General features: G+C 46.1%; 1 protein-coding gene across 1 annotated transcript in view; it reads right to left on the bottom strand.

The window, feature by feature from the left end:
• The window catches only part of LOC132575758 (1-phosphatidylinositol 4,5-bisphosphate phosphodiesterase zeta-1-like), a 181,763-nt gene that overhangs the window by 63,060 nt on the left and 99,864 nt on the right, over nucleotides 1–18,839 (bottom strand). The window contains exons 8-10 of the mRNA XM_060244448.1: nucleotides 11,334–11,535; nucleotides 8,632–8,776; nucleotides 3,961–4,113 (exon numbers count right to left, since the gene is read on the bottom strand). Coding sequence (XP_060100431.1) covers nucleotides 3,961–4,113; nucleotides 8,632–8,776; nucleotides 11,334–11,535 — 500 coding nt within the window. The remainder of the gene's footprint in view (nucleotides 1–3,960; nucleotides 4,114–8,631; nucleotides 8,777–11,333; nucleotides 11,536–18,839) is intronic.

Raw genomic sequence — 18,839 nt, 5'->3', positions numbered from 1 at the left:
CCAGGGAGATCTCCATCCTCCACCACTTGAAGGTTGGTAACCCTACTTTCATTCTTGAAATTTAGGTAGTAACTTCTGTGGTGGCAGAGGTCTCTTTTATGAGGTTTATTTGTTTCCTTCCTTCCTTCCTTCCTTCCTTCCTTCCTTCCTTCCTTCCTTCCTTCCTTCCTTCCTTCCTTCCTTCCTTCCTTCCTTCCTTCCTTCCTTCCTTCCTATTTTTCTCTGTAAAGCATCATGGACTCCATCCTCATCCTCATCACATCCGAAGCTCATCACAAGAAATTAGATAAAACCAGCTCTTCCAGCCACTGTGCGTTTTTCAAACCAGTGCAGGAGCGCATTGTAAGCTATTTTTTGTGGCAAGAACTTAATCATTCAGCTGTTCCACCATACTATTTTTAATTGCATGCAGGGAACAAATTGAATTGTGGCAAATTAGAGATATAAAATCAAATTCCTGGGGAAATGATAATATCTTGACTGCATTGTTTGAGCTTCTTGATTCCAGGTGAAAAAAGGATATGCATACATTTCTCTGTAAATTGATTCGGTACAAGGACGTGGGGGATGGAAACCACTAAAATCAGAATCCCTTCCTCTTGGCCAGCATTCCTGCTTTCCCTGCGATGTTGGTCCGGGTGTAGAACCATGCTCGTTGCAGTTACCACAGCAACACACACACACACAAAAGGAGCTGTTTTCTCCACACACCGTCCCACCCCATATTCGAGAGAAAATTTCGTTAGAGATATGAAATATCCCATCTTATTGATCGGGCAAATGTGATTAAGCCTCGCCTGGTTATTAGTAGACTGGCAATATAGTCCAGTCTATAGGACTTCATGGGGGAAGCTTGAGCTGCCTCAAATGAAAACAGTGACATGGCAACTCTGTCTTCAATGTGGGCAGTTACAGAATGATTTGTGGCTGATGTACCAAGTACATGCCAAATAATTTGTGCTCACTAGAGGGAAGCTATCCGAGCTTGCATTTTATGAAGCTGCACGGCTGTGAGATGGTGTTAATCAGGATCCTGAAAAAAGAAATTTATTGCATGAGTGTGAATAATTAGACCATTGGAATTGTCCTTAAGTGGAATAAGACTGCCTGACGAATGGGCACGCTCTGAAATAAGCTAAGACATCCAGAAATCACCTTGTATATTTCAGGAGGCTTCAATACATCAGGAGGAAAGGAAAGGTCCCCTGTGCAAGCAGCAGTCCTTCCCAACTCTGGGGTGACATTGCTTTCACGGCAGACTTTTTACGGGGTGATTTGCCATTGCCTTCCCCAGTCATCTGCACTTTCCCCCCAGCAGGCTGGGTACTCATTTTGCTGACCTTGGAAGGATGGAAGGCTGAGTCAACCTCGAGCCGGCTACCTGAAAACCCAGCTTCCACCGGGGATCGAACTCAGGTCGTGAGCAGAGCTTAGGACTGCAGTACTGCATCTTTAACACTCTATGCCACGGGGCTCTTTCAATACATCAGACTATATGCAATCTGGGAATATTGCCAGCAAAATACCTTGGAGGAAGATTTTTTGCCACATGTCAAGGACATTGTTTACAACTGAGCCTTTTGGACTTTTGATACTTGTTATTTGTTTGTTTTGTTATGTTGATATTGTATAAGTATTTTTTGCATGATTTTTTAGCGATATTGAACACAATTCTTTGTAGTTGTTCCTTAAATAATTTGTGCAGGGCTTTTAGCTTACAAGCAGCCCTGTGGCGCAGAGTGGTAAAGCAGCAGTACTGCAGTGCTGTGGTCTGAACTCTCTGCTCATGACCTGAGTTCGATTCCGGCGGAAGCTGGATTCAGGTAGTTGGCCCAAGGTGGACTCAGCCTTCCATCCTTCCAAGATCAGTAAAATGAGTACCCAGCTTGCTAGGGGAAAAGTGTAGATGACTGGGGAAGGCAATGGCAAAGCACCAAAAGAGCCAGTTTGGTGTAGTGGTTAAGTGTGCAGACTCTTATCTGGGAGAACCAGGTTTGATTCCCCACTCCTCCACTTGCACCTGCTGGCATGGCCTTGGGTGAGCCATAGCTCTGGCAGAGGTTGTCTTTGAAAGGGCAGCTGCTGTGAGAGCCCTCTCAGCCCCATCCACCTCACAGGGTGTCTGTTGTGGGGGAGGAAGGTATAGGAGATTCTGAGTCGCTCTGAGACTTTTCGGAGTGGAGGGCGGGATATAAATCCAATATCTTCTTCTTCAAAAAAAAAAGTCTGCCGTGAAAACGTGAAAGCAACGTCACCCCAGAGTCAGAAACGACTGCTGCTTGCACAGCGGACCTTTCCTTTTCCTTTTAGCTTACAGGGCTCTTAGCACAGGGCCTACTGTAAGCTCCGGGAGGATTGGCTACGCCAGGGGTGTGTGGCCTAATATGCAAATGTGTTCCTGCTACAAAAAAAGCCCTGGAAATATTTTGGGGGTGAAGCCTGAGGAGGAAGGTGGGGTTTGGGAAGTGGAAGGACCTCAGCAGGGTACCATGCCACAGAGCCCTTCCTCCAAAGCAGATATTTCCTCTAGGGAAGTGATATTTGTCATCTGGATATTAATTGCAATAGCGGGAGATCTCCAGGTGCTACCTGGAGTTTGGCAACACTATAACCTCCAAGTACTCCTGCATGGGATAAAGATCCAGGGAAGTTTCTCTCGTGCTGCATAGTGTTTGCAATAGCTGGGGCATGAAGTAGGGTGGCATGGCAGAGCAGGGGGAAAGTGCAGCAGGGCAACCAAGATGGTTATGGGGGTTAGAGCACCTTCCCTATGAGGAAAGGCTGAAGAGTCTGGGACTTTTCCATTTAGAAAAGACACAAGTAAGGGGAGATGTGATAGAGGTTTATAAAATTCTGCGTGGGGTGGATAGAGTTGGCAAAGGGAAATTTTTCTCCATCCCCCCAAAAGATTAGAACTTCTGGGCAACCAACAAGACTGATGTGCTGTAGGTTCGGGATGGACACAAGGAAATACTACTTTACACAGAGAGTGTTGAAAAGGTGGAATTTGCTGCCAGAGGATGTAGTCATGGTTCAGGAATAAACAGCTTTCAAAGGGGAGGAGACAGATTCCTGGTGGATGAGAGATTCTTGGAGGATAAGTCTACCAACAGCTTCTAGTCATAGTGACTGAAGGAAAACTCCACATTGAGAGGCATTTAAACCTCTGAATCCCAGAGCCAGGAAGCAACATCACGGGAAGGCATCAGCCTCTATGTCCTCGTTGGCCCTCCAGAGGAACGTGGTTGGACATTGTGTGAGACAGGAGGCTGGACTAGATGGACCACTGGTCTGGTCCAGCAGGGCTCTTCTTATGTTCTTATGGCTAACAGAGTAGCCATCACTGGGGGGTGGGGGAGAATATGTGGTTCTTCTGTAGCTCAGATGCGATACTGTTTCCCTCCTCTTCTTGCTTTTTGGACTGGGTAGGTGTGCAGGGAAAACATTTTCAAGGAACTATTTTAGAATGGTTCGAAAGAAAATTTGTCAAAGGAGCTGAAGCTGAGCTCAGAAGACACCTGAAGAATTTGAAAAAGACATGGTTTCCACATTGGTCCTTTTCTAACACAATGCACATTTTGAACTGCAAAAATTAACATCGCATAGCAGATATATATAAGGTCTTCTATCCTCAGCCTTAAGGCAGCAACAAATCATGACTGTGTATAGTGGAAGGTTCTAAAAAGATGATATGCTGTGCTCCATCTCTATGCTTCAGACTATAGAGTAACCCTTGTCTTCTCAACAGGGATACGGGATCTCTGTTGATTGAAAGGAATGCTTTCCAGGAGTTGGGTGATTAATTCTGTTTCATCAACTGAAGAGTAGTGATGTTTTAAGTGGGGGGGAGGTGGGGAGATCACAAAATTCTCAGGATATAACCAACCAACCACAAAGATTTCTTCCCTGTTATTTTTTGCATTGGGGGGAAGAGAAATAAAAAAAAATCAATGTTGTTACCTCAGGGGAAGGTAATTCACTCGGTACCGTGCCATCAACAGTTGAAGTCACCAGCGTGTCACCCAGGATAGTTTTCATATAATCTGCCATTATTTCTTGCTGTTTGGGGCTGCAGTGATTCTCCAAAGACACTATAACGGGATAATCAGAGGCCTGGAAGTACAATTTTCAAAGCTATTAGAACTACTGTGCATGAATGAGAAGTGTACAAAACTAAAATAAAAGGATATTGCCAAAAATAAAAAAAGTGATGTTACCTGTTGTAAAAAAGAGAAATTAATGCTGTGGAACTTCATCGACTAGATGGTCGTACTGTTATTATTACCACTGGAAGCATATTTTTACATTCTACTCAGCCTCCCAGAAGACTAACATTCTAGGGATGCCAGCCTCCAGGTGGGACCTGGAGATCCCCCAGAATTACAGCTCATCTCCAGACTACAGAGTTTGGTTCCCCAGGAGAAAATGAATGCTTTGGAGCAGGGGTGCCAAACTTGCTTAATATAAGAACCGCATAGAACAAATGTCAGATGTTTGAGAGCTGCAAGACAGGGAGAGAGGGAGGAAGGAAGATGGGGAGGGAGGGAGAGGTGGAAAGAAAGCAACTTGAACTTTAAATGCCTTCTCCAAACCATCCGACAGGGCAGTGTGGGCTTCAAGAGCCACACAATATGTGCGAAAGTGCCACATGTGGCTCCTGAGCCACAATTTGTTCACCCCTGCTTTGGAGAGTGGACTTTATGGTCCCGTCCTCCCCAAGCTCCATCCCCAAATCTCCAGGATTTTCCCAACCTGGTTCTGGACAGCTTAGCAGGGTTGCCAGGTCTGCATTGGAAAATACCAGGAGATTTGGGGGGTGGATCTGGGAGAGGGCAGAGTTTGAAAAGGGGAGGAGTCTCAGCATGGTACAATGACATAAAGTCCACCCTTCAAAGCAGCCATTTTCTCCCAGGGAGCTGATCTCTGCCAGCTGGAGATGGATTGTAAAAGTGGGAGATTTTCAGGCCCCACCTGAGCAACCACAAAACAGAAAACACTGTGATATATACAACTCATGAAGGCCAGTAATCACTTCAAAACTCTTGTATATCCTTTGTGAACAGAGACTGTGAGATATTTCCGGTTGGAGTTTGATTGTTCCAACTGTGTGGTAGGAACTGTGATTGCATTCTATTTATCCATATAGGCATGAGCTGTTTTATTTGTGGAGATGTATCAATATATGAGAGTTTTGAAGTGATTACTCGCCTTCTGGAGTCAAATTTTTCATGGTGTTTTCCGTTTTGTGGTTGCGCAATCTATATACCGTGTTGTTTACTGTTTGTTGTATGCCCGCCTGAAGGCTGGCAATCCAACACCCTACCTCCCCATCTCCCGCTAGTGGTCAGGGAAGACTTGGCAATCCTAACAGAGACACAATTGACTGCAAACCAAATTACACAAATATAAAGGATTTGGATTTGGTTAATGTCCCCATCATTTTCATTGTGAAACTTAGGCTGCTTAAAATGGGTTGGATCCCCTCTAAAATTTCCACACACACACACACACACACAGGGGTGGAACTCTAGCAGGAGTTCCTTTGCATATTAGGCCACATACCCCTGATGCAGCCAGTCCTCCAAGCGCTTACAAGGCTTTTTTTGTAAGCTCTTGGAGGATTGGCTACATCAGGAGTGAGTGGCCTAATATGCAAAGGAGCTCCTGCTAGAATTCCACCCCTGCATGTGCACATACACACACACATACACACACATGGGGAATATGGCTGCCAATTTCCAGATAGTGACTGGAGATCTCCTGGGATTCTAACTGATCTCCAAGCGACAGAGATCAGTTGCCCTGGAGAAGATAGCCACTTTAGAAGGTGGGCTTTATGGTATTATACCCCAATGAAGTCACTCCCCCCCCCCCACAAAACCTATCCTCCCCAAACTCGCCCCCCCCCCCCAGATCTCCAAGTATTTCCCAGCATGGAGCTGGCAATCTTCATGTTTGTGTGTGTGTGTGTGTGTATGTGTGTGTGTGTGTGTAAGGAGGTGATTGTTGCTGATTGCCCACTCCCGTGGCAGACTTCTAATTACTCCCCCTAAGCTATCCCTGGGGGTCTCCAACTAGGGTTGCCAAGTCCAAATCAAGAAATCTCTGGGGACTTTGGGGGTGAAGCCAGGAGACTTTGGGGGTGGAGCCAGGAGACACTGGGTGGAGTTAGGAGCAAGGGTGTGACATCACTGAACCCCAACGGGAGTTTTGGCCATCACATTTCAAGGGATGGCACACCTTTTTAAATGTCTTCCTTCCCTCCACCCTTCCCTTCTCTGATTTCACCTCAGAGGCGGAGCGGAGCGGGCGACGCCGCTGTGCAGCTGCCGCCTCTTCTCCGGTTCACCTTAGCTGCTCCTCCGAGATGGGGCAGCTCGCCACGCTCCTTGGCGCCGTTTCCCCACTTCCGTTTTTTTGGAGAGCAGGGGAAGAGGCTGTAAATCCTGGGGTCCCCAGCCAGGGCGGGAGGGTTGGGAAGCCTATCTCCAACCCATTTCAGGGGAATCATTTCAGGCTGCAGAGGGAGTCAGACATCCACACGTGACATTTTCCACTCACAGGCATTTTAGACAGGACCAGTGTTCCCTCTAAGCTGAGTTAGTGTGAGCTAACACACAGTTTTTTAGCCTCCAGCTCACACATCTTTGTCCTAGCTCAAGAAAAATGGCCCCAGAGCAAACTAATTTATGCAGTAGCTCACAGCTTTAATGCCAGGAGCTCACGAAGTAACATTTTAGCTCACAAGGCTTTACAGGGAACATTGGACAGGTCCCAGTCCCTTGGGTATGATGTTCTCCTAGATGTCATCTGTTCTATAAAGCTTAGGTGTTACACGTTGATGAAAAAGCAATTCTAGAACGTTCTAGAATTCTAGCCAACAAATTGAGGCCCTCCCCTGAAATCGTTGCTTCTGAAGGCAAGGCATAAGCTCCTTTCCAGTTGGTTCCTTTAGAAAATTAGGTTTCTTACAATGGGCTGGAACCCATTTAAAAAAAAAAAAAATCCCATGCATTTAATAGAGTTGGGACCTGGAGGTCTCCTGGAATTACAACTGATTTCCAGACAACAAAGATCTGTCCCCCTGGGGGGAAAGGGGATGCTTTGGAGGATGGACACTATGGCATCATATTTGGCTGGGGACCCTCCCCTCTCTAAACTCTGCCCTCCTCAGACGCCAGTCTCAAATCTCCAGGGATTTCCCAGTTGCCTGCAGTTGGCAACCCTTTGGGGGGGAGGGGTGGATTTTGGCCAATTGTCCACTCTTGTAGCAAACTTCTGACTCCTGCCCTCCCCCAAGCTGTTTCTGGGAGCTTCCCAACCAGAAGCATTTCCAGGTGGCATTGCAGGCTCGGCCACCAAGGGCAGCCCTACAACTAGAGGACTCTGTGGACCTTCCTTTGCTACCATTCTGACTCCACCCAGCCAGGGCCGCCTTTGCCACTAGGCAAACTAGGCAATTGCCTAGGGCGCCGGTCTTCTGGAGGTGCCAACTTGACTCAGTGATGTTATCAGTGCAGGAGGGGGGCGTGCCAGAAGTCAGCCTTGCTTAGAATGCCAGACAGTTTAGGGGCAGCCCTGCACCCACTACAGCTCCTCCCACTGGGCCCTAGGGTGCTACTCACTACCCAGCCCGGATGCCAATACTGAGCAGGGATTTGAAGCCAGGTCTGACCTGTCCAAAGCTCTGTGCATTGCTGTATCTTGCTGTCTGCATTTCCTGATTCTGAAGAAGACTGGTGGATGGACATGTAGCAAGAGGCTGGGCTTAGGGTTGCCAGCCTCCTGGTTGTGTCTGGAGATATCCCAGGATTACAGCTGGTCTCCAGGCAACGGCGCTCAGTTCCCCTGGAGAAAATGGCTCCTTTGGAAGGTGGACCCTAAGCCATTATATCCCACTTCCCCCAAACCCTGCCCTTCCTAGGCTCCACCCCCAAAACCTCCAGGTATTTTCCAACCCAGAGCAGGCAATCCTAGATACACTAGATGCCTTGTGATTCCTTCCAGCTCTATGATTGCTGTGAACCACCCTGAGCCCTGCATAAGCAGGGGGGGGAATCTAATTTAATATAAAATAAATATGATACTCTCCTTCATTTCCATTTAATTTTCACAGAAAATCATCAGAACAGCTATGCCTTGAAAAAGACACCACTCAGGGCCGGCCCTAGAGTATTCGGCGCCCTAGGCAAGCCTAACCTCTGCCCCCTCCACACACACATTGAGAGCCAGTTTTCAAAAACAGATGAATTGTGTGGAAAACAAAAAGCACAAAACGTGAAATTGCTCCCTGACCTGGATAGCCCAGGCAAGCCTGATCTTGTCAGATCTTGGAAGCTGAGCAGGGCCAACTCTGGCAAGCATTTGGATGAGACTCCTTGAGATAACAAATTTGGGAGGGCAAGCTCTATTCAGCCACCTTTCTGAATACCCTCGAGGTCCATGCAGAGGCGGGCAGGGGTCATGGGCAATGTTCCCTCTAAGCTCTGTGTACAAAACTGAGTCACGTGGAGGCACCCAGTTCAGCGCCCCAGAAGGCCAGCGCCCTAGACAATTGCCTAGTTTACCTAGTGACAGGGCAGCCCTGATCCCCCTTGTAACACCTCACACATTTATCACAAAAGGACTTACCAAAAAGGCATACTTGTAGATCACCTGGATGACTGTCTTGAAACTGATCTTGCTTGTTAACGTGTGTCCATGGTAAACAACTGGCTCATCATTTGAACCATCCCAGCAGTCAATTTCCAAGCAACGGCAGCCTTTCATCAGAGCGCTTTAAAAAAAATCATAAAGAAAGTGGAGGAGGCAGAAAAGCAAGGTACCACTTTTCTAAAATTTGTTACTCTATTAGAACAGATTCCAGGACGCTGTGGTACAGTCCTGTCATGGAAATGCCCAACTAGGATATCAATTGTATGGTCCAAAATACACCTAAAACTCTGGGCTTTTTTGCAGAAAAAGCCCAGAAGGAACTCATTTGCATATTAGGCCACACCTCCTCATGGCACCATTGTCTCACACAGGGCTTTTTTGTAGGAAAAGCCCAGCAGGAACATTTGCATATTAGGCCACACCCCCTGATGCCAAGCCAGCTGGAACTGTGTTCCTGTGCGTTCCTACTTTTAAAAAAAGCCCTGCTGAAATTTAAGGAGAAGTCTAGAGTGTAAGGCTTTTCCCTCAACTGATCCCCAGGCTGATCTCCAGATGATAAAGATCAGTTCCTTTGGAGAAAACAGCTGCTTTGGAGGATGGATTCTATGGCATTGTGGTCTGCTGAGATGAGGTCCCTTCTCTTCCCAAACCCCACCCTCCCAAGACTCTACCCCCAAATCTCCAGATATTTTCCCAGCAAGAGCTGGCAACCCTTCTGTAATGTGTTTCCCACATGGAAGGGAAATCCTGAGGAAAGGACTCAACCCTGTAAGCATTCTGCAGTACTGAAAGCCTATACCACAAGGAAGCCTATCTTGATTTTTAAATTATTTATTCATTTAGATATTTACATGCTTTCCTCCCTCCCATTATGGCCTCAAAGTGGTTTATGCCCTCCATTTTATTCATTCAAACAGCCCTGTGAGATAAGTTAAGCTGAGTGCGAATGGCTCACGGCTACCCAGCAGAATGCAGATGTTAACCTCAGTCCTCAAGTCCAACACTAACCAACGGGGTGATGTTTTCTTATTGAAGGTATTAATGACTGAAGCAAGCATGAATCCTTTTAAAAAGCAAAGCATTTCCCTCCTCTTTACTTGATGCTATTTTATTTTGCTTTTCCCCCAAAGAGCTCAGGGTGGCATCCATGGTTCTCCACTTCTTCATCTTATTACAGTTGTATGGTCTGGAACATGGGTGGCCAAACTGTGGCTCGGGAGATACATGTGGCTCTTTCACACATATCGTGCAGCTCGCGAAGCCCCACCATCCCGTTGGTCAGCCTGGAGAAGGCATTTGTCTCTTTAAGCCACTTCTTCAAACCAAGCCAGCTAGCGGCTTGGAGAATGCATTTAAAGTTAAAGTTGCTTTCTTTCCACCTCTCCTTCCCTCCTACCTCCCCGTCTATTTGCCTTCCTTCCTTCCTTCCTGTCTTGTGGCTCTCAGACATCTGATGTTTATACTACATGGCTCTTGTGTCAGGGGGCATGGCCTAATATGCAAATGAGTTTCTGCTGGGCTTTTTTTTCTACCAACCCCCCCCCCCCCCCCTGGCTCTTACATTAAGTAAATTTGGTCACCCCTGATTTAGAGGCAGAATCAGTCAGATTAAGCAAGTGTTGCCCTCATTGACAGTGCCTGCTTTGGCCTTTTCCCCAGTTTTTTGCTATGTCTGTTTCAGTTGTTGAGCCTAATGACTAACTAGGGATGCCAGCCTCCAGGATGGACTCAGGGATTACTGGGGTTGCCAAGTCCAACTCAAGAAATATCTGGAGACTTTGGGGGTGGAGCCAGGAGCAAGGGTGTGACAAGCACAATTGAACGCTGAAGGGAGTTCTGGCCTTCACATTTAAAGGGACCACACTCCTTTTAAACACCTTCCCTACATCTGGAATAATGAAGGATAGGGGCACCTTCTTTGGGGGTTCATAGAATTGGACCCCCTGGTCCAATCTTTTTTAAACTTGGGAGATTTATTTAGGAGAGGCACCAGATGGTATGCCAAAAATTTGGTGTCTCTACCTCAAAACACAGCCCCCCAGGTAGGGGCAGGGGATTCCCCGGTTTGGAGGCCCTCCTCCCGCTTCAGGGTCATCAGAAAGCGGGGAGGGGGAGGGGAGAATGTCTTCTGGATGCTCCATTATTCCCTATGAAGACCCATTCCCATAGAAAATAATGGAGAATTGATCTACAGGTATCTGGGGCTCCGGTGGGGCTGTGTTTTGAGGCAGAGGCACCAAACTTTCAGCATAGCACCCAGTACCTCTCCTCAAAAGACCCTCCAAGTTTCAAAAAGAGTGGTCCAGGGGGTCTAATTCTAGGAGCCCCAAAAGAAGGTGCCCCTATCTACATTATTTCCAATGGAAGGAAGGCATTTAAGGCATTTAAAAGGCATTGCAGTTCCTGTAAATGTGATGGCCAGAACTTCCTTTGGAGTTCAATTGTGCTTGAAACAGCCTTGGCCTTGGCTCCACCCCCCAGAGTGTCCTGGCTCCACCCCCAAAGTCCCCAGATATTTCTTGTATTGGACTTGACAACCCAATGTAATGTTTCAAAATAGTTTTCTTTTTTAAGTTTTGTAAATGGAATGAAATATAGGAAAAGCCATTTCCCAGCTTACCTAAAGATTTTAACTATCTCTTATTTAATTAATATATATTAAAAATGGAGGCAAATACCTTGCATAGCCCCACAGGTGACTTGGCCCTATTAGCTGGTCAGATATGAGGTAGGTGTTATGAGAAGATGCAATAAAGTATTCACTTAACGGACGGGTCATATCCTGGTAAACCGTTCGATGTTCATTTTTCAATAACGCACAATCCTCAGAGCTCATGTATCTTAGAAATCCTTCAAATGTCATCTCTCTATTCCTTTTTGCTGGAAACCAGAACATTAGAAAAATAAAATAAAATTATATCCCCAATACCGTGATTTGCAGAATATTTTAAAAGTCTGAAAATACTCCACACTCTAATACAGTGAGTGTGTGGCGAATGTATGCATGAATGACCACGTAGGAGGGTTTGAATTCTTCTGATTCGGTCATCTGAAAAGAAGGAAGGTAGATTATTTCATGTGATCCAACATGTTCTGAGTTAGGAAACTCCTGGAGATTTTTTTTTTTTTTTGGGGGGGGGGGTTGGAGGCTGGGAAGGGAGGAATTTGGAGAGGGGAAGAACCTCAGCGGGGTATAATGTCAGAGAGTCCACCTTCTAAAGCAGCCATGTGGTTATTTGGTGGTCAGAAAAATAAAGTCTGCATGTGCTCAGATGAAGAAGATGAAGATGAAGAAGATATTGGATTTATATCCCGCCCTCCACTCCGAAGAGTCTCAGAGCGGCTTACAATCTCCTTTACCTTCCTCCCCCACAACAGACACCCTGTGAGGTGGGTGGGGCTGGAGAGGGCTCTCACAGCAGCTGCCCTTTCAAGGACAACTTCTGCCAGAGCTATGGCTGACCCAAGGCCATTCCAGCAGGTGCAAGTGGGGGAATGGGGAATCAAACCCGGTTCTCCCAGATAAGAGTCCGCACACTTAACCACTACACCAAACTGGCTCTCCACACCAAACTGGCTCTCTTCTTATTGCTGCACATTTCAACACTGACCCTTAAAAGGGGTCCTGGAGGAGCTAAAGTCCAGCTCAAGTGAAACTTTGGTTGCCAACCTCTAGGAATGACCTGGGGATCTCCCAAAATCACAACTTATTTTCTAGTCAACGGAGATCAGATTCCCCTGGAGAAAATGGCTGTTTTGGAGAGTGGACTGTCTTGCATTACTCCCTGCTGAGATCTCTCCACTCTCCAAACCCTGCCCTCTCCAAATCTTCAGGAATTTTCCAGCCTTGGCAACCTTAAGAGAAACCCTGGCTGGGCTTGACTCTTTCACCTCCATGATCTAGATTTTAAGTTAATATTGCCTTCCCCTCTCCTCCAACTTCGTGGACCTAATTCTTTTGGAAGTTTACCATGAAACCACTATAGTGGTAAAGCACATCCCTGTGAAGGGTGTCCTAAATCTTTTAAGGTAAATTGCTTCTCAGTTCCATTTCATTTTTTTATAACCAGAATGGCTGTCCACAAGGGTCATATTATATAAAATGAGGTGCCGGAGCTCACTAGCAGTTTGGTGTAGTGGTTAAGTGTGCAGACTCTTATCTGGGAGAACCGGGTTTGATTCTCCACTCCTCCACTTGCAACTGCTGGAATGGCCTTGGGTCAGCCATGGCTATCGCAGGAGTTGTCCTTGAAAGGGCAGCTGCTGTGAGAGCCTTTTCAGCCCCACCCACCACACAGGGTGCCTGTTGTGAGGGGAGGAGATTGTAAGCCGCTCTGATTCAGAGAGAAGGGCGGGGTATAAATCTGCAGTCTTCTTCTGCAGTCTTCTTCTAGCACAACTTATTTGCATATGCCACCCACCCCTGACATCACCAGAAGGTATACTAAATTATATCAGCTCAGCATCTATCTTAAAAGGCTTCTTGAATTATAATTTTCATAATAAAACCTTACTCCCATTATAATTTTAAAATGACTTTCTCATGTGTGGCTACAGAGGCATGATGGAGATTTCCATCTGTCTGCTTCATATGTTTTGGTTATTATCCCATTTTTTTGTGTGTGGGGGGGAAAATATTAGAAAGTTTGTCAAATCTTCAGCAAAATTCTCACAGGGGGTTTGAACAATGGAGCCCAGAATGGGGGGAGGGAGAAAAAGCACAATGAAATTTATAGGTTCTGGAGCTCCACTACTGTAAGCTCCTGCCCAAAATGAGGCCTGGCTGTCCAACGGTAAAGGGGCAACAAGGAGGCCGAAGAGAATCAGCCATTGGATTGCCATAGTAGTGTATGGTTAGGGGTTTCATCTCTCGGTTGGGAAATACTCGGAGATTTGGGGGTGAGGCCTGGAAAGGGCAGGGTTTGAGGGACCTTAGCAGGATATACCACAATATAGTCCACTCTCCAAAGCAGCCATTTTCTCCAGGGGAACTGATCTCTATTGCCTGCAAATTAGTTGTAATAGTGGGAGATCTCCAGTCACCAGCTCGAGAGTGGCAACTTGATTTTTTTTCCTGAGGCACCTTAAAGATTATTTTATTCTAAGCTTTTTTTTTTAAAGTGAGGCCTTATAAGTACATAAGAACATAAGAGAAGCCATGTTGGATCAGGCCAATGGCCCATCCAGTCCAACACTCTGTGTCACACAGTGGCCAAAAAAGGGTGATTAACATGTGGAATTCACTGCCACAGAAGGTGGTAGCCAGCTACAAGCATAGCCAGCTTCAAGAGGGGGTTAGATAAAAATATGGAGCAGAGGTCCATCAGTGGTTATTAGCCACAGTGTGTATATATAGGTGTAATCTTCCACAGTGAAGACAGAGGCAAAAAATGCATGCAGCTTCTCAGCCATTTCCTTATCCTCCTTCAGTAATCCTTTGACCCCTTGGTCATCCAAGGGCCCTACTGCCTCCCTGGCTGGTTTCCTGCTTCTAATATACTTGAAGAAATTTTTATTGTTGGTCTTTATGTTCTTTGCAATATGTTCCTCATAGTCCCTTTTTGCCTGCCTGATCACAGTCTTGCATTTGATTTGCCACATCCTATGTTCCCTTTTATTAATCTCATTTGGACTAGCTTTCCACAGCTTAAAGGAGTCCTTCTTACCTTTTACAGCTTCCATTACTCTGTTTGTTAACCATGCAGGCTTTTTCTTATAACTGTTTGTGCCTTTCCTAACCTGTATATATTTTATCTGAGCTTCTAGGATTGTAGTTTTAAATAGCCTCCAAGCTTCCCCAAGGGTTTTGACTGTATTTACCTTTCCTTTCAGTTTCCTCTTCACATGCCTCCTCATCTCAGAGAATTTACCCTTTTAAAGTTAAACGTGGTTGTGCCAGTCTTTTTGGGGCAACTCTCTATTTATACAAATGGTGAAATCAATAACGTTATGGTCACTGCTCCCAATCGGTGCAATCACTTTTACATCTCTCACCAAGTCTTGGGCATTACTTAGGACCAAATCCAGGATCGCCCCACCCCTGGTAGGTTCAGAGACCATCTGCTCCACTTCATCAGATGTATGGAGTATATATAATCATTTGCGCAGATGATCACAGGGCTTTTTTTGAGCAGGAATGCAGTTCCGGCTGGCTTGGCATCAAGGGGTATGGCCTAAAATGCAAATGAGTTACTGCTGTGCTTTTTCTACAGAAAAGCCCTGTATGAAACAGTGGTGCTGTTAGGGGGTGTGGCCTAATATGCAGATGAGTTTCTGCTGGGCTTTTTCTAGAAAAACCCTGGACGATTGCACAGCTAATTGTACAAATGGGGAAAAGGGGAAAGAGAAGGCATTGTGGCAGAGAGGAATCCGTGGTAAATCCTTCGAGAAATGAAACTGAAAGGAATTAGAGTGAAGGGGGCTGTTAACACAGAGGGAATGAGGATAGAGGTCAGAGAGCCAGACTTGCTTAAAAGAAGGGGGGAGGAGAGAGAGAGAGAGAGAGAGAGAGACTCCCTGTTAAAAATTATGCAGAGCGATTTTTTATGTCTTAGCAAAGAGTTGCCATTAGGGTTGCCAGGTCCAATTCAAGTAATATCTGGGGGGTTTGGGGGTGGAGCCAGGAGACTTTGGGAGTGGAGCCAGGAGCAAGGTTGTGACAAGCATAATTGAACTACAAAGGTAGTTCTGGCCATCACATTTCAAGGATCTGCACACCTTTTAAGTGCCTTCCCTCCACTGGAAATAATGAAGGATAGGGGCACCTTCTTTTGGGGCTCACAGAATTGGACCCTCTGGTCCAATCTTTTTGAAACTTGGAGGGTGTTTTGAGGAGAGGCACTGGATGCTATGCTGCAAATTTGGCACCTCTACCTCAAAAGACAGCTCCCCCAGAGCCCCAGACACCCACAGATTAATTATCCATTATACCCTATGGGAATCAGCCCTCCATGGGGAATAATGGAGTATCTAGCAGACATTTCCCTCCCCCCACTTTCTGATGACTCTGAAGTGGGGGGAAGGCCTCCAAACCGGGGGATCCCTTGCCCCCACCTGGGGATTGGCAACCCTAGTTGATACGGTGTTGCTGTATGCACTCATGAGATCCCTTCAGTGTGGGCCTGATCAACCAGTGTCATGGATTTCAGATTTTACATCCGAGGGGGGGGGGGGGGTATTGTTTGACTTGTTTTTACTTGCGGTCGCACTGCAGCACAAAGTTTTCTGGTGCACTGTCAACTTGGGCTGGAAGGTGAGTGAGTAGATATTTTCCACATTTAGACAAGCTCCAAATCTCAAGGATCACATGAAGCCATGCAAGTGATTTTCTGAGAAGCACAGTGGGTGGAGGAACTGTAACAAAGTTTGCCTTTATTGCCTTTAATATCCTTGTACTTGGGACTGGGGATGCTGGGCAGGAGGGACACGGAGCCATTAAAGAACAGGGGAAAGAAACAGAGAGAGCCTGGTATTCTCAGAACTGGGAAGTGCTTTAGCCATCTTCATGCCTGCATAAAGGCCATTTTTTATCTTTAATTCTGTTCTTTCCTTTGATTCCTGGCCTCTGTTTCTTAGACTGAGAATCCTTTGGGAACAGGAAACGGTCTTTTGAGGAAGAAAATACTGCTCTGCGTGAGAGCTTCAGGATTGTGGGACTAATTACATAAAAAGCGAGTTCTTTGCTCTATGGTGGAGTGATCACAGAGTTGGGCTCCTAAAAGCAGAGCAAGATGACCTTTCACCCCTCTTCCAAGCAGAAAGTGCATGAGGTGGTGGCTCATCCCAGCTAGTGTTTTAAGTGTCAGGAAGACCCCTGCCCAACACGGTTCCATCATATAAGCTTTTAAAAACTGAGGGGCAAAGAGGGATATGAACCTAGCATAGGTTGAAATGAAATCAGAAGAGTTTCTGGCTCAACATTAGGAAGAACTTCCTGACTGTTAGAGCGGTTCCTCATTGGGACAGGCTTCGTTGCGAGGTGATGGGCTCTCCTTCCTTGGAGGTTTTTTAACAGAGGCTAGATGGCCATCTGACAGCAATGAAGATCCTGTGAATTTAGGGGGAGGTGTTGATTAATTTCCTGTGTTGTGCAGGGGGTTGGACTAGATGACCCTGGGGGTCCCTTCCAACGATATAATTCTATGATTCTGTTATTTTCAGCTGCATACTAAAAGCAATAGGGAGGGCTCGATTTCCTGAGTGCCTGCACAAGGTTGCACTAGTGAAATACTAAAGTACCATGATGGGAAACCATCAGGAGATTTTCAATCCAAACCCATACAGAGAGGCAGGGCTCTGTTCCGCTTGTCTAGGATAAGATGCACTGCTAGCTTATGCATTAAAAGTCTTTGTATTACAGGCCCTAAATCAGAAGATACAAGAAGATATAAGAGCCTTCTAGCATTAAGGTTAGGTAACCCAGAAGAGTCACCCAAAGATCCTAAGACATAATGATTGTGATCACACACACTTTCAATCCACTTTCAATGCACTTTCTAACTGGATTTTGCCAGTTCACACAGTAAAATCCAGTTGTAAAGTGCATTTAAAGTGGTTTGAAAGTGCATTATTTAGTGTGTGTGATTACAGCCAATATATCCAATCTTTTCTTCCACATTTAACAATATTTACCTATTTATTTCTGTAGTTCACTTGTACCCAGCTTTTCTCCCAATTGGCATAGCAGCTTACGTTATTCTCTCTCTCTCTGCCATTTTCCTCACAACAACCCTGTGAGGTAGGTTAGGCTGAGAGAGTAGGACTGGCACAAGGTCACCCAATGAGTTTTCATGGCATGAGTGGGGATTCAAACTTGGGTTTCCCAGATCTTAATCATGACACACAGAGGCTCTAGAAATGACTATTATGGAACAGTGCTTGGGGATATGCAGAACTGCCCTTTGAGGGTTACACTTTCCAAAGCTGCCATTTTCTGCAGGGGGACTGATCTCCTTCAGCTCGGGATCAGTTGTAATTTCTGGAGTTCTCCAGGCCCCACTTGGAAATCAACAACCCTAGACTTATTTCTAAGCCCATTGACTTCAGTGGACACAGAAAGGTGTAACTCTGTTTGGGACTGCACTGTTAACTGCTTTTCTTCTAAAAGAGAAGTCATGCGTTGTAGTGGCAAATAATAGAGATGATCCAACCAATGATCTATCCATTCAAACAACCTAGACATGCTGCAAAATGAGCAACTGAGGACATTGAAAGAGTACGCCTGTTGTGTATGAGTACCAAAGAGAAGACTTATATGGGTGCTCCTGCCGGGCTCCTTGGAGCCATAAGGACTGAGCTTGGGGACTTGGGAACAATGGGCGGCAGGATCCAAATCCCTGCTGCCCTGCTCCAGTCACAGGCCCCCTGCTGGTCTGAATGATCCAATAACGTGCTTGCGCAGGAGCCGAGTTGTATATAGTTGGCCCTGTGGGCCCAGTTAGCCAGTCTTAGAGTGCAGCCCTATACTATGCTGTACCTAATAAAGAGCTATGATCACTACCACCTCGCTTCTTCATTGCCTTGAACCCACTATACTATAACTCCAATGCTATTTTTAATGCATTCCCGCCCCCTAGCAGTTCAAGCTATCTTAGGAACCCCAAGGTTCAAGATGGAGTCCTTTCAGTTTTTCTCATTATTTCTAAGAGGACTACAGAGAACCATGTTACATGGAACAACATTAGTCTTCAAGTTCTCACAAAATGCACACCCAGGGCCGGTGCGTGGGATTAGGCAAAGTAGGCAGTTGTCTAGGGTGCCTCCCGGCCTAGGGGGCACCACTGGGTGCCCCCTCCCTGACGCATGACTCTGGCTCCTGACCGCTGTCACCTTGTCCTCTCCCATCACCAAGCTGCCCTCAACAAAGCCAAGCCACCCCCCTCTCCCCGATGCGCGACTTGGTCTCCCACCTCATCCTATCCTGCCACCCTTCTTCCTGACATGGCCAGCAAACACTTATTCTCACAATATTTTTATATAACATCACATTTTTTGTTGAAAAAATTAAAATTAAACATCAGTAAATTAAAAATGTCAGAAGTTTCAAGTTTGGCACTCTTCAATTTCCCTATTTTTTTTTAATAATTGGGGGGGGGCCACTAGTGGGTGATTCGCCTAGGGCGCCAGAAAGCCTAACACCGGCCCTGTGCACACCCCGTATTTCAATCATCTCTCTTCCCAGTTGC

Source organism: Heteronotia binoei, chromosome 8 (genome assembly GCF_032191835.1).
Source record: "Heteronotia binoei isolate CCM8104 ecotype False Entrance Well chromosome 8, APGP_CSIRO_Hbin_v1, whole genome shotgun sequence".
NCBI lineage: Eukaryota > Metazoa > Chordata > Lepidosauria > Squamata > Gekkonidae > Heteronotia > Heteronotia binoei.
The sequence above is the reverse complement of the archived record's forward strand: the minus strand, read 5'-3'. Positions and strand labels throughout refer to the sequence as shown.